This window comes from Pseudorasbora parva, chromosome 18, assembly GCF_024679245.1.
Source record: "Pseudorasbora parva isolate DD20220531a chromosome 18, ASM2467924v1, whole genome shotgun sequence".
NCBI lineage: Eukaryota > Metazoa > Chordata > Actinopteri > Cypriniformes > Gobionidae > Pseudorasbora > Pseudorasbora parva.
The window spans coordinates 17,282,252-17,298,898 of NC_090189.1; the positions used below are offsets into that span (position 1 = coordinate 17,282,252).

Sequence of the window (16,647 nt, forward strand, 5' to 3'; positions counted from 1 at the left end):
GGTGAGAGAATGACAATTGTAATTTTTGGGTGAATGACTCCTTTAAGCAGCTCTAGTGTTGGATATGGAGATCTTTAAGCTTTCCACATTCTCAGAAACGGGCACTGTCTGAATAACAGTGAATACCAGTTAAGCTTGGCTGGAACGTGAACAAAGGCACATCCTTTATAATACATCTAATGAAGCATCTGTTTATTAGAACTTATTCAGCTCAGGCAGAGTGGGTGGCTCTTTAAAAACCAAGCCTAAGATGACTGACAGTTGAAATGCCAGGAGGCGGAGCATACAGAATGTGAGGGTGGGACCAGCTGGCAGGGTTTGTTTGTTCAGACTTCCAGAGTGTGTCCAAAGATTGTGGAAGGCTGCTGGCCAGACTGGTGGGGGCTCAATAATAAATGTGTGCCAAAAAAAAAGCAAAACAGCAGAAGAGTGAAAATAAAAAAGAGATTAAGGGAATAGGAGAAATAAAATAAAAATAGAGAGAATTATGGTGGTGAATGTTTACCTGGTGATCGGGTGTTGGTGCGAGAGCTTGAGCGTTCCCGGGATTTGTAAGGGTACCGTAATGTTGTGTCCAACAGCTTAAAGCTCTCTTTCAGTGAATGACTCTGATAATACTCCACAAGCTCCTGTAACAAAGTCACATATCTGAAGTTACTTACAGAATTTTCATGTTCCAGATAAATACCATTTCCAGAAGAAAAAACAGTACTTGCACGGGATTTGGGTTAGCTTAGTTTAGGCTTTTGGCCGCTGTGCAACATATGGCTATAGACTTACAAAATGGATGCAATTAAGAAGACCAATCACAATTTAGTGACATGAATTCATACACTATTGCACTACCATTTAAAAGTTTGGGGTCAGTAGTATTTTTTTTAATGTTTTTGAAAGAAGTCTCTTAAACTCACCAAGGCTGCATTTTATTTACTTTTTTTTACTGTACATATTCTTTACTGTTGTTTTTAATCAAATTAATATTTCCATGCTGAATAAAAGAAAGTTCTTCTTTTTAAAATACATCTTGACCCTTAAACGTTTGAATATTAGCATGTATAAGTACAGAGACTAAAATAAGATGTCTACAAAGTGAAGCCTGGAATAAAATCTATAAGTGAAGTGCTTCGAGTGAATTAATTGTGTAAAACACCATACAAGCGTAGTAAAACTGCAAGACATGTCTCTTACCAGAAGGCTTTCAAACTTCTTTGCCTCTGTGATATGAATCCAGTTGTCTTTCTCAATAACTTTAATATGCTTCACTTCATCATTAAACCTATTAAAAGGAGATAAATAATTCCATCATTCATAAAACTCACAGAAAGTTTTCCAAAGATATTGCCTTTCATACTATATATGGAAGACATATAGCAACAATAGCTATAGCAGTGTTTCCACTGCAAGAACTTTCCCCAGGAACTAGGGACTTTTGGGTGGTATTTGGTATGTTTCAACCGCAGGAACCGGGCTCTAAATGAAGTTCCAGATAAAAATGTTCCCCTCAAAATGTCCCTGATTGTGAGGAAAACTTTTGGTACTGGGACTTGGGAGCTAAAAATGCTGATTGTTTGAGTTCACGCAGCATTTTATTTTAACCTAAAAGTCTGTTGTGATGCGTGCAGTAAAAGTTACATGCTATTCGAATCAACAATGGAGTTTAAAAAATATGACCAATGGACCGGGCGACGAGGTTCAGGTTTTATTAATTTTATTTGCACAGGATGAAATCCAGTGGGTTCTAGAAAGTTGCAGGCAGTCCTACATCACTGGACTAAACTTCACAGTACTTTAGACCGTGATGGAAACGCAGACAGTAGCAGGTCTGGGGGAAAAAAGTTAATGGGACAAATTGTTCCGGGTAATTTTAGTGGAAACAGGAAACAGGGCTTATGTTCGCTTCCAAAGTTGCAAATATAACTTTTGTGCAAAATTGGAATATCGTATAAAAGATCTGGTAATAAAGCACCGTTTCCATCCCACACTCTAACAAATGCTGGATTAAAAACAACCTAAATTGGGTTGGAAATGGACAAACCCAGAAATTGGGTTGTTGGAATGGTTCCATTCACTGGGTTCAAATAACCCAATTTCTGGGTTTGTCCATTTTCAACCCAACATGGGTTGTTTTTAACCCAGCATTTTTTAGAGTGCAGGTGTTTAAGAGAACAAAATAATCACTTCGTTTTTCAAACATTATAAATGATGAAACACAATAAACCCTGTGATGTTATCTAGGGTTTGGATTCCTGGTGTTTGGAAATGCAATAATGAGAGACACTTCTCGGAGGAAATTAAACATTAAAGATGATTTACAATGAAAACGATTCACTGGTCAGTCCAGTTATCCAATTACATCCACTGTGGAGGCTAAGTCAGATGAGTTTTTTGTTTATTATTTCATAAATGTGTTTTACTGTAGTTCTTATGTAATAACAGTCCAAGTCTTCTTCTTGGATAAAAAAAATATCCACCAAGGTTTTCATGCTCATTTTTAGAATTTATGTGCATCTTGACATTTCCATTCAGTGTTTTTTTATGCAATATCCCAAAATGTGCATAAAAATAGGTGGATGGAAACATAGCTAATGACTGACAAAATACTAAGAGAAGATGGACAGATTGTTTTATTCTGGACATGAATACATGTAACACCCACTTGATGCTGATTGCGAATCTCTCAGCCTCTGCTGTTCTCTCTCGGATCAGATAGGTGCCACTGCTGTGAGACTTGAGCAGGTTGTCGGCCTGCTGCCGCTCCATGTTTCCTGCAAACCTGAAGCCCATAGGGAAAACATTACTCATTCACAAGCCTGTTCAATACCCAGTACATCATTACAGCAGCTTTCACAGAGGTCGTTACCTCATTAAAACACAATAACGACAACATGCCTCACAATTAGCCTAAAGCTAATCAATCATTATCAATTATTCTAGTTATGACATATGTAATTCCATGCAAATTTCACTGGATCAAAGGACAGTAATGTAGCTGCAAAGATTTATAAATGAAATGATATTATTATTAATGTAATATATAATATGAGACTGTGAACAGTGTTTTATAAACTTGGTATTGTAAAAAATCAATGTGTTCTTAAACAGGATGAAATACCAGGGATAAACGTAGTAATCTGTTTCTCTGGAGGACTGACGGCTGGAAAATGACTGGAAAGGCTGCAGAGAGAAAAACCATCAAAAATATGAGACTATAGTTATAATAGAGACTAGAGACTATCATTTATAATAGCATAGAATAAACATTGGGAAAATTTACTTTAAAATTGTTTGATTTTGCTTTTATCAACCTGTACCTTAGGGTCTAGACATGGTTTCACACTGGAACTGGGGAAGAAGCCAGTCTTTTGGGTTTGGATGAGCTTGCCCTTAGAGAAAAATGCAATGAATGACAGGTAAAGAAAGATACATATATTAAGGGCTGTACACCCCCCAAAATGACCAGGGCCCAACATTTTCTTTTTACTGGCCATAAATACACATGGTCAGGACACCTGACTATTACAACAACATTACACTGTATGACACGGCATTTTAAATGCATAGACTTTAATATGGAGTTGGTCACTCTCTTTGCAGTTACACAAGCTTCCACTCTTCTGGGAAGGGTTTAAATGTGTTTTTCAGGGGGAATTTTTGCCCATTCATCCAGCAGAGCATTTGTGACATTAGACACTGGTGTCAGACAACAATCTCATCCAATCATGTGTTTATGGACCTTGCTTTGTGCACTGAGGCCTTCCCAAAAGTTGAAAGCACAGCCCTCCTCCACTAAACTTTACAGTTGGCACAATGCAGTCAGACAGGTAACATTCTCCAGGCATCTGCCAAACCAGACTCCCCCATCAGACTGCCAAACAGAGAAGCGTGGTCCATCCGACGCATGGTATTGCACTCTGTGATATGATGCTTGAATACAGCTGCTCAGCTTCTGAAACCCATTCTGTAAAGCTCCCACTACACATATGTCTAACAGTGTTTTTATTAATATTCATGCCAGGGGAAGTTTGGAACTCTTCAGCAATGGAATCAGCAGAGTGTTGGCAACTTTACACACCATGAGACTCAGCACGGTGACCCTGCTCTGTGACTTTACGCAGTCATCCGCTTTATAACCGAGTTGCTGTTGTTTCCAAACGATTTAACTTTTTCAATTATGCAATAATTTTTTCACAATAGTGTGTAAATGCAGACTGCATGACTAGGTGCTTGATATTATACCCATTGGCCCCTAACAACTGTCTCACCCTGTGACCTAACAGATCACTTAACTGTTATGAAATTGTATTTCTGATTCGGTTGTATCTTTAATATAATTTGTTTACATCAGAAAGGGACTTTCTCGTTTTTGTACCATTTTAAACAATGCTATCATTGGGCCAACTGACCTAAAGGTATTTTTACGTATTTTAAAGTAATTGGACCTAGAAAAATTATAAAATCTGAACCATAAAACCAAAAATGTATAGTATCATACCTCCCACCATGATGTGTCTGGATCTCCCTTCAGGAGCTCAATAACTTCTCCTGTCTGGAAGCAGAGTGGCAACTTGCCTGGCGGTGAAGGGGTACCATGGTAATTTCTGATGGCCACCATCTTTGGACCTTAAAAACACACAAAAAAAATTCTCATCAGAACTGCAAGAAAAAAAGTACATGGACCCTTATAATTTATATTCTTAGAACACACCCATACTGCGTGTTTATTGCATGCACATACTATACACTAGATGTCAGCAGAGAGCTGAAATAAAACGTATTCTAGAGCATGTGTGCTGAATGTGGTGCATTTCAGTTTAAGAGCCTGAAGCTGTGCGCAGTATCTAAATTTTTCATATTGACATAACTGCATTAGTATCTCAGAAAATAAAAATCACATTTTACTTATATTTTTACCTGATTGCAGAAGCCCCGGCTCCTGTAATAGACAGAAGGGAATTTATGATTTAATGAACATAGTTTTATATACGTAAGAATATTAGGCATATGTAAAGTTTTTTCCAAAACTGAGGACAAACTTTAAGATTAAATAATGTGAAGTTTGGTAAAAGTCGTGAGAGAGGATGATTAATTTATTAGACATTAGTAATCTGAGAGATAGAAGTTTATTAGTTCAGGCCACTAAAAACTCACCGAATCATGGGGACCTGAAATAATAATGAGAGAGAGAGAGAGAGAGAGAGAGAGAGCGAGAGCATGGTCAGTGGTTGGTTCTCTTTAATTAGGGCAGATGTAATGTACGTGTGGTTCTTTAAGAAGCAGCTTTCTGTAAGAGCCTCACTTATTTTGCAGATGGTAATGACCTCCAGACACTCCTTATGGGCGCCGGTCCCACAGTGTGGACAGTAGTATCCCTGATAGAAAATACCCCTAAAGAAAAAATAATAAAAGTGAGACACATACCGATGCTTAAGCTTTAAGGTCTAAAAGCAGCTAGTTCTTGAGGTCCTGCTGAAGTTCAAGCTCATCCAAAGACAACAACTATCAAGAGACAACAACAACCAAAGGCAACAACTTGATTTTGAGTCATGCTCGCCCATGCATAACTTAAATAACTACCATGTCGCTAGGATGTTGTGAGTAGTTGCCAAGGCATTGCTAAGCTATTGCTAAGTTGTTTCAGCCCACCACCAAGTCTCTATATTATGACAGGCAGCAAAAATGATTAGCATACCTGATTCAAAACCATGTTGGTTTTGTCCACACGAGAAACAATTACTTTCCAAATAGGGCTCTAGTCCACACTGACCAAAGCCCTATTTGGACACGACTAGTTTTCCCGGAAGGTGCTCGAGAAATTCACGTTTCCTAAAGCCCTACATGGACGGAAATGGTTTCTTATGTAGATGTCCGTAATAATTAATTTGCATGGCACCTCAGTGATATAAAACTCATGCATTTTGATTTTCCTTTTATTCACGGTGAAGGAGCGAGTTTTGTGATCCTACGAACCCGGGAACGCAATGCTCACATGGTCCGTTGCATGGTTGTCTGTTGTAAATAAAATGTCATATGCTTTGAATGGTAATAATAAAATCATATTTAATTTAATAATAGTTAAATAATATCATATTTATTATTTGATTATCTAAATCTCCTGTTTAAAAATAGGAAGAAACACATGCTACACTTGAAATGTTTTACTGTTTTGCATTTCACCTCAAATTGATGCATGTCATTTAAAAAAGCAGAAATATTAATGCAGCCTCTTATTTACATGAGGTACACATAAAGCTACATTGTTTACATTTTTAATCATTATTTTAAAATTGCATTGGATGCAATTTTCTACCCCAATAATGGCCCATTTCAAAATGTTTATGTGCTTTTCTTCTCTTCTTTTTGTTCTTAACAGCTTCCACTCAGATATATTGTTCTTTTAAATGCTTTCCAGCATTTCTGTAATGAAAGTGTACATCTTTAAAATGCATGCAAATTACAGTGAAGCGCAACAGATATCGTATGGTGCGCCACAGTGGCTAAAAAAGATTAAAACCGTGAATTTTGAATTGATCTCTTGTAAAGTCAGAGATGTGGATTCAGAGAGCAATTAAATTACCACACAACCTTGGTGTTTGTCCAAAAAACAGTAGGCAATGCAACTGGGGATTTTTACGCAGGTGGTGGGAGAAAAACACAGACATTCTGGATTTGGACGGCAGTAAAAATCACAGACAAACCCCTTTAAATATTGAAAATATGTTACGACCCCATGAAAACAATAACGGTCTGAATAGGACTCAGGTGTACTTTGTGATTTTAATCCAATCCAAATCTGCCATGTCTGTGTTTTTCTCACACAACCACTGTAAAAATTCAAAGGTTCTCTGAGGAATCCAATACCAACTGAATGTTGTATAATCTGTGATGTGTTGTATAATACTAACATTTCTTTTTGACCTTCCTAAGACTTCCTGCAGTCTTTTGCATGGTTTAATTTAATTTCAATATGCATGGTATCCAATGAAAAAAAAAAATATATATATATATATCCAAATCGTAGAAAGAAATTTGGTGAAAAATGTCACTGCAGCACTCTTAGAGCTATTGGGAAAGATTTCAGATGGCCTGCTTATGTTCACGTTGCCATACATAACCTTGCTCCAAAACAAGATGATATCAATCCACTTCAGCTATGTGTATATTAAGCCCTATTCAGATGGTAATTGTTTCTCATGGGGTCGTAAGGTATTTTCATAATTTTATTGCCATCCAAATTTAGAATGTCAGTGTTTTTCTCCCACCACCCACGTAAAAATCCCTGGCAGAATTACCTACTGTTTTTTGACAAACACCAAGGTCATGTGGTACTTGAATTGCCACCAGCACTTCATACCTAGAGTTTTTGAGAAGGGATCACTTCAAAATTCACTGTTTATATCCTTTTTGTCCACTGCGGAGCACCTCTTCGCTGCAATTTGGATGCATTTTAAAGATCTAGCCTACACTTTTATTACTGAAATGCTGGAAAGAATTTACAAGAACAATCTTTCTTGAAAGATAAGAAAAGCATGCAAACATTTCAAATGGGCCTACTGAAATTTACGGATAGAAGAATCAGGTAAGACACTTGTCTAGATTTTTCAGGTCACTTATGTGTTTTTTTAATAAACATTAATTTCTATAAACTCATGTGAAGTTTAATTAGTTTTTCTTATTAATATTATATCAATAAATAGTTTATTAGAAGACATATTTCATGTCTCGACTCATACATAATGCACACAACTACAGCAAGTGACAATCACATCTAGCAAACACACTCCCACCACTGTAATAAACACATTAACAATCACAGACATCAGGTGATAAGAACTTTAACTCAAACATTGTTTAGAAAACAAGTCCTGTCCAAATAGGGCTAAAAGTATCTTGGCTTATAATTGCTACAGCAAACTATGTAGTTATACCAGATACTTACGACACTGTCTGAAACAGATAGATCACTTGACAGTAAGGACAATCAGGCTTACACTAACATATTTGAAAACCAACTGTGTCTATAGTATCTAGTCTATGATGTTATGTTGGTGACTTTAATGCAATTCTATGCTATTTTGCAATTTTATGATCCGTAGGGCCAAAGACAAAAATTAGACTGCTTATGATTCAACAAGCCGAACAATTTGAGATATCGTTAATGTTTAGTGCACCACAAGATACACTCTGAAATGAAATACCTAAAAGTTTGTTTGAATTTTAGGCATGAACATTGTACTAGTTTTGGAAGCCAACTTATGCATTAATACAGCCCCAACAATCACCCAATGTGACTCCATATGTCGGTACAACTAAGCGGCAACATTCAACATCCAAACAAATCCCAGGCCAGTTTGCACATAGATTGAAACATGGAGCCGATATAATTAGCAGCCAATGTACACACTGACCTGTGCTGCAGGGCGGCAAATTTAGGTCAGTGCAGTATGATTTCGCACAAGTCAATACAGCCAATCAGTGAAGCAGCTCATGTAATTGAGGTCATACTAGTAGCCTAGTAACATGGGTCGAAGCCCGTCTCAGTCCACTGTGCCTCTGTGATTCAGCGAGAAGTGGTGGTTTTGTGAGAGCCCTCACCTCAGCAGCATTTTACAGGCTCTGCAGTTGGTGTTCTTTTCAAACGTGTGCATTTGGAAGTTGTGCTGGTTGGCAGTGGCTCTTTCGGGTTTGATGTTTGATCTGTGTGGATGAATAATGTGATACGATATTTGATATTGAAAAAAGAGCAAAATACTGTGTAATTTTGACACTGGTGCAGTTCTAACATACATGGCCATCTCAAACTGCTCCATCCACTTGCGCTTGGTGTCTTCTGTCTTGCAGAAGAACTGGAAGCCCTGTTTTCCCTGCAGATGGATCAGGTAGAAGCCATAGGACCACTATGGATGGAAAGAAGATGGTTTATGGAGGGAGGGATGGATGGATGGTGGAGAGAGATTGCTGCTTCGGATTGACAAGTTGCAGTTTTTGGGTTGTTGACATTTTTATCTGCACATTTTTTTTAAAAGTCATTTTAATTGTCTATGTACAGGTGCCTTTGGCTGTTCCATTGAATCTCATGCACTAAACACTGCTTTATAAAAGGCCCCATGAATTTGCTTGGGTTTGGGCAGGACATTTTTGCTTGTCACGTGTTTATGAAAATAGCCAAAAGCCTTAAAGCTAGCTACACCAAACATCAACAAAACCTACACCAAAATGTATTTAAAATACATTTATTTCATACTATGTACACTACAATTGTATTAACATATTTACTGACATTCACTTAAGACTTACTCATTATAATTAAACTTTATTTTATTTTATTTTAGTACTACTTTATTACACAATGCACATTTCTTAATATTAAACTAAAATGTGTTAATAATAGTTAATATCACTATTTGTAAGGATTGCATAATCACTGTATAATATCAGTCTTTAAATCCAAGATATTTAAAGTGTACCTAAAGCATATCTGCAATAGTTCCACTTTCGATCTCAGCAGTATTTCTGGATAACTAAAGTGTATTAATTACAAAATCCAATTGTTCCAATTTAGCAGACTTTAAGTATAACAATTTAGTATACTAAAAGTACAATTGCAGGGTATTTATATTAAGTACATAAAATAATTGTATTTCAAATACATATTAGTATATTTATTTCTCACTAGGGTAGCATTAGTGGGACCCACATTGTCATTCTAGAGATAATTGCTTTGGATAAAAATATTTGTAGTGCAGTGTGAATCATCAGTTATTTTAAATGCAATATCACACAAATTATGTTTTTGTCCTGAATAGCACAAGTGCAAATGTCATTTTGATTTTATACAACAGTTCAATAAATAATAAGTTAATATTGTGTTATATTACAGACACAATATTGTCTGCTTTCATTCAGTTTTGCTAACTAAAATATTACCTATAAAGCCAGAGCAGAACTGTTGTGCAACTCTGAGGAACACGCAGTGGTGTTTCATTTCTGGATAAATATGTGTTGAGCGAATCAATCGGGTGACCCAATGATTCAATGGCCCATTCATAATGAGAGCCATTTACTTCATTCCTTAATGAACAAATCGAATGAATGAATGAATGAATGAATGAATGACTCAGTATTTTACTCATTTAGACATTTACCACCAACTAGAGTTTTAGTTTCTTATTTAGAGTATAATTTCATATAAAAACAAAACAAAAAAACATTTGGTATAGTTTACCCAAAAAAGAAAATGCTTGTTTAAGCCTAAATAATTATGTGTAATAAATTCAATGTAGAATAAAAAAATGTGTTACCAAAAGCTACTTTTCTTAAAGTCTATTTGATGCTTTTCTCATTTAACACAATAATTACTTTACCTTTTGGGGTAATTTCTCAGCTAAATTTGAGGTGAGATGAATTTGCGATTAATTCGATTAATTAAATACACACCACATTGTGTAAATTAGTTTTAAAAAAATCACTTGACAGCCCTAATTTTAATATATTTTAATATTTAATTTGGGAAAGCAGAATTTTCAGCAGCCATTACTCCAGTGCATGTCTATAAAGCCAGAACGGAGCATAAATAAACAAGAGTTAATAAATTAGCTATAAAGCTAATAGATGTGGACTAATTTTGACTTCATGGGGTCTTTTAGATACAGATAATGCATTTCAATGGATTTCAATGGATTCTGCAGCACACCTTTGGAAACATCTTAACCAAATTGATTTGTAAAAACAGCTGATTCAATTCTGGCAGCTTAAAGCTGCTGTGGATCTCTTGAGATAATAGGAAACAGATAACAACATCACAGAAGTGAATGGCACAATCACAGCACCTCAATGCATAGAGAACATGAGCATTCAGCTTACCATTTTCCCACTCGACTGGTAGGCATGCAAAGAGATTGAAGGCGGAGAGAGAACAGGAGAGAAAGAGAGAGAGACACCCTGTTACACATGCATTCTCACATACATGCAAAACACCCTGATTGTTAGATTCATGGAGAATGCATCGGCTTCTATGCATTTACACATAAGCTAGAGCACTGAAGAAAGCAGTGCATCATCTCTTATTGGTTGAAATTATGAGCATCATGCTTTAACGCGCAAGGACAAGTGTATAATGAATGCAATCCATCTGTGCTATTCACCAAGCAAACGATCAGAACATCACTTTTGCCTTTGCAAGATTAAAACACAAAATATAAAGATCACTGCAGTAATCAATTTGAAAGAAGCAGTAAAATCAGGTATATTTATTCTGAAACAGGCCCAATGGCTGGCGCATCAAATGCCTCTTACCTTTTTCATGTCACGGTTATTCATGGGGTCATCAGACATCTTGTAAAAGTGAAGTTCGATGATCTCTTTTAACTCATAGTTATAGCCTTTTCTCTTGCAAACAATCACAACTTTATCAAATAGGAAGATGTATCTAGGTACAGAAAACAGAAAAAAAATCTGTTTTGTAGCAGAATATGACAATTTTTGCATATAAAAAATGATAATATACATGAAGGTGCTGTAGTACCTGTCTTGTTTGGTCCGGTTAACTATAGAGCACACTTTAAGCTCTCCGTCTATCTTTGGCCTACCATACTCCTCAAGCTTCACCTGCTGTGAATCACACACACACACACACACACACACACACACACACACACACACACACACACACACACACACACACACACACACACACACACACACACACACTTAATACATTTACAGTGGAGGTCAAATTTTTTGGGACCACTGTTAAATATGATCAAAGATGACTAAAAAAATAAATCTGCATTGTTTATCCTTTTAAACTTTTATAAAAAAAAATCACAAAAATCTAAACTTTCATTGAAGTAAAAGAATTGCAAGTAGGGGGTAAATCACATTATGAAATAAATGTTTTTTTCCAAAACACATTGGCCACAATTACTGGCAACCTTTTAATAAATACTTTTTATTAAATACCTCCTATTCCTAAGATAACAGCTCTGAGTCTTAAGAATGCCTGATGAGTTTGGAGAACACCTAACATGATATCAGAGATCATTCCTCTATACAGAATCTCTCCAGATCCTTCAGATCCATGTTGGTGCTTCTTCTCTTCAGTTCACTCCACTCATTTTCAAAAGGGTTCAGGTCAGGGCACCATGGCAGGACGACCATGACAGAAGTTTCATTTTGTGTTCAGTGACACATTTGTGTGTTGATTTTAATGTTTGTTTTGGATCGCTGTCCTGATGGGAGATCCAATTAAGGCCCATTATAAGATTTATAGCAGAGGCAGTCAGGCTTTCATTTTTTTTTATATGTTGGTATTTGCTAGAATCCATTATACCATTTGTCTGAACAAGATGTCCTGGACCTCCAGCTAAAAAAAAGGCCCTCAACATTAAAGATCCAGCTGTATTTTTAGCCGTGGACATGGGGTACTTTTTATCCCTGCTTGCACCAAACCCATCTGGTAGATTTGCTGCCAAAAAGCTCTTTTTATAGTTTTAACTGACCACAGAACCAGGTGCCTTTTGAATTTACAGTCATGTCTGACAACTGAATATGCTGGAGTTTGTTTCTGGATGAGCGAGGAGGATTTTTCATGAATCCCTCCCAAACAACATGTGGTGATGTAGGGGTTGTTTGATTATTATTTTTCTAGGCTTTCTAACTAATCTCTGCGATTCTCCATCTGTGATCCTTGGAGAGTCTTTGTCCACTTGAACTATCCTCCCTGCCATGCATTAGGACAATATACACACACGCCCTCTTTCAGGCAGATTTGTAACATCTTAATTATTGCCCTGATGGTGTAAATGGGAATTTTCAATGCTTTAGCTATTTTCCAGCAGCCTATTTGTTCTTTCTATTTTGTAAAGCTGATCTTTTGCTGCACATCAGAACTACAGGTCCTTCTAAAAAAATTAGCATATTGTGATAAAAGTTCATTATTTTCCATAATGTAATGATAAAAATTAAACTTTCATATATTTTAGATTCATTGCACACCAACTGAAATATTTCAGGTCTTTTATTGTCTGATGATTTTGGCATACAGCTCATGAAAACCCATAATTCCTATCTCAAAAAATTAGCATATCATGAAAAGGTTCTCTAAACAAGCTATTAACCTAATCATCTGAATCAACTAATTAACTCTAAACACCTGCAAAAGATTCCTGAGGCTTTTAAAAACTCCCAGCCTGCTTCATTACTCAAAACCGCAATCATGGGTAAGACTGCCAACCTGACTGCTGTCCAGAAGGCCATCATTGACACCCTCAAGCGAGAGGGTAAGACACAGAAAGACATTTCTGAACGAATAGGCTGTTCCCAGAGTGCTGTATCAAGGCATCTCAGTGGGAAGTCTATGGGAAGGAAAAAGTGTGGCAAAAAACACTGCACAACGAGAAGAGGTGACCGGACACTGAGGAAGATTATGGAGAAGGAACGATTCCAGACCTTGGGTGTTGCTGGTGTTGGTCCACTGTGTTTTATCAAGGGCAGGGTCAATGCAGCTAGCTATCAGGAGATTTTGGAGCACTTCATGCTTCCATCTGCTGAAAATCTTTATGGAGATGAAGATTTCATTTTTCAGCACGACCTGACACCTGCTCACAGTGCCAAAACCACTAGTAAATGGTTTACTGACCATGGTATTACTGTGCTCAATTGGCCTGCCAACTCTCCTGACCTGAACTCCATAGAGAATCTGTGGGATATTGTGAAGAGAAAGTTGAGAGACGCAAGACCCAACACTCTGGATGAGCTTAAGGCCGCTATCGAAGATAGATCCTCATTTGTGCCTGCGCAGATCGTTCGAATGAGGAATCTACATGGTATGATCGCGTCAGTTTTGACCTCACCTAATGGAAGTTACTGCCGACGGGAAAACTTGATGAGACTTGTCGGGATATGAGGTAAAAAAATAAATACTGTTCGATTTCTAACAGAAACCGATCGGTTCGTGTCTAAACAAATCAATGTGTCGTGAGGAGCAGCAGGGTTTTTCTGCACGTTGCCTAAGCATGTATTTTTGTTTGTATGTTTTCCTCTCATAGAATTGTTACCTATTCACCCCATTATATGACTGGCACACAGCAACGGTTGGAGTTAAAAATCTTCATTTGTATTCTACTGCAGAAACAGACACACCTACATGTTGGATGCACTGGGGGTAAGCAGATAAACATCTAATTTTCATTTTTGGGTGAACTAACACTTTAAGAAGAGTATTTTTAAAACTTACAATAAAAGGTACTACAGTAATGCTACAGTTGCTGCTATTTTAGGAGCTATTTAAGGCATGGCAAAGCCCACAGTGAATGTCTTTTGTCCGTAAATAGCATGCCTCATTGGCTCATTGATGTTTAGCTCCAGGCGTCATCTGCAGCACAGACCCTCATATAAATAAACCAGAGCTGATACACTAAGTTCTACATTAGCTACTGGGAGAGGATACACTGATTTCATTCCCTTTAAACACAGTCCTAAACATGTTCCGTGCTTGTGGCCTGGAGGCTTTCAGGATTTATTTTTCTGAACAGAAGTGACAGATAGGGGCAGGTGGAGGCTTGTAAACAACTAAATGTTTGGGGATAAAGAGGAATTGGCCAGCATGCTGAAATGTGCATGACCTCAGACATCATAAGTCTTTCAAATGACACAATAGAGGGGTCCAACCTGATTTTTGCAATCCTCATAAAAGCTAACAGTGAAGGCACTATGAACTAGCTTTAAATCAATAGCAAAATTATCATACTAGCTGTGATGTTCTCAGTATGGATATAGGCAGTAGGTTGGCCATTGAATATGCATGATACATATTAGCATAGCATTTAACTGGAAAGAAATACACATAAACAATTGTAATGTACAGGCAGATAAGGCTCACCTTTTAATATATTAAAATATGATATATCATAGTAGTAAAAATCATTTTGTTCAATTAGAGAACATTAAGTCGATTAAAAACTGAACGTGTATGCCGCATTAGCCAAACGAGAGATGTAGCACAAACCGCAGGAGGAGCCAGATTTCACGACAATGAGGAGCAGACTGATGATGATCGTGAAAGATTGGGTTTCAAAGTTAGATGTAAAAGCGCCTACTTAAGGGAGTTTGTCATTGTACTGTTTTATTGTGTTTTTCATTAAGAATAATAGGCTAATGAACCCACAATTCAAGCAATCCGCCCTCGAATTGGCAAACCGAAAGTAAACTGTGCACGGCTGCATTCGTTCATAGCCGCTCAGTGTACAAGCACTGCAATGTGACGGTGGGGGAAATTATCTGACCATCACATCCCTAACAGCTAAAAAGGCTAATAAATTTTGATTCTATTATTCTATTTTCCACAATGCTAATCCAGTGCAGCTTAACCCAAAATGCAATGGCATGCACTTCTTCCATAGCAGCTAGTGCAGTTGTGCATTCTAGACAGAGAACTCTGTTACAAGTAACACAAAGAAGCAAATATATTTATTATGTATAACGAGGTTGGGTTCCTATTCATCCTATTAAAAACTGCTAGGCTATAAAAATTATTGTAAAAAAAAAAAAAAAAAAAAAAATTGTATTTCGCCAGATTTTATAGTGTAAACATATGCACGTAAGAATGAGAACTGTTTGGAAAAAAACAAAAAAAAAACAACAACAATGAAAATTCAAATCCCAGATTTGAAAATCGAATACCAACCCATCAAACAAATATTCTAATATTCTGACCTAACCCTAAATCAATTATTACTTACGGTGGCCCAGTAGTGCAGCCGTAATAAATTAAACAACAACACAACGAAATTACCACAACACAACGGAATTAAACCACAACACAACGAAATCTCACAAATGATCAATTCATTGTTGTGGCGATTTCGTTGTGTTGTGGTTTAATTCCGCTGTGTTGAGGCAATTTCGTTGTGTTGTAGTTTAATTTCGTTGTGTTGTGGCAATTTCGTTGTGTTGTAGTTTAATTCCGTTGTGTTGTGGCAATTTCGTTGTGTTGTAGTTTAATTTCGTTGTGTTGTGGCAATTTCGTTGTGTTGTAGTTTAATTCTGTTGTGTTGTGGCAATTTCGTTGTGTTGTAGTTTAATTCCGTTGTGTTGTGGCAATTTCGTTGTGTTGTAGTTTAATTCTGTTGTGTTGTGGTTTAATTTAGTACGGCAACACTACTGGGCCACCATAATTACTGGCCTAGCTTTAAGATTTGCACTTTTGCACATTCTGCATTGATTATGGAAATGTATTGCACAACTTCATGAACACTTACTAGATTTTCTATTGAGCTCTGAAATTCACTTATTTTTTTCAGGGTTTCATTGTCTCTCTTCACCTCATTGATGTACATGGCCAGGTCCTTCAAAGACAAATAAATAGATTAAGGCAAAACACAAAACTCCAAGCCCCCCCCCCCCCCCCCCCCCAAAAAAAAATAAATAAATAAAAATAAATTTATTTTATATATATATATATATATAGTATTGGGATATTAAGGTATGTGGGTTGTATTAGGAGTTCACACCTGCATGGCTTCTAGTGCTTCTTTAAGCTGCTGCCTCTCCGGTCGGTCCATAGAGTGACTTACTAACTCCTGCAGACACACAACATAAGTCACGCATACAGTTTGCTTATAGTAAAAGGGGTGAATCTCGTAATGACAT

At 36.9% G+C, this 16,647-nt stretch overlaps 1 protein-coding gene across 7 annotated transcripts in view; it reads right to left on the bottom strand.

Annotated features, from left to right (window-relative positions):
• The window catches only part of vav2 (vav 2 guanine nucleotide exchange factor), a 216,519-nt gene that overhangs the window by 4,225 nt on the left and 195,647 nt on the right, over positions 1-16,647 (bottom strand). For 3 of the 7 annotated variants that reach the window (XM_067422957.1, XM_067422955.1, XM_067422960.1), the window contains exons 11-26: positions 16,509-16,577; positions 16,257-16,343; positions 11,522-11,607; positions 11,293-11,425; positions 10,861-10,875; positions 8,785-8,894; positions 8,593-8,694; positions 5,297-5,385; positions 5,149-5,162; positions 4,912-4,933; positions 4,493-4,620; positions 3,312-3,383; positions 3,113-3,174; positions 2,657-2,773; positions 1,189-1,276; positions 506-629 (exon numbers count right to left, since the gene is read on the bottom strand). In XM_067422957.1, the coding sequence (XP_067279058.1) occupies positions 506-629; positions 1,189-1,276; positions 2,657-2,773; positions 3,113-3,174; positions 3,312-3,383; positions 4,493-4,620; positions 4,912-4,933; positions 5,149-5,162; positions 5,297-5,385; positions 8,593-8,694; positions 8,785-8,894; positions 10,861-10,875; positions 11,293-11,425; positions 11,522-11,607; positions 16,257-16,343; positions 16,509-16,577 (1,318 nt within the window). The remainder of the gene's footprint in view (positions 1-505; positions 630-1,188; positions 1,277-2,656; positions 2,774-3,112; positions 3,175-3,311; positions 3,384-4,492; positions 4,621-4,911; positions 4,934-5,148; positions 5,163-5,296; positions 5,386-8,592; positions 8,695-8,784; positions 8,895-10,860; positions 10,876-11,292; positions 11,426-11,521; positions 11,608-16,256; positions 16,344-16,508; positions 16,578-16,647) is intronic. The other 4 variants (XM_067422961.1, XM_067422959.1, XM_067422962.1 and 1 more) reach the window with 2 other exon arrangements.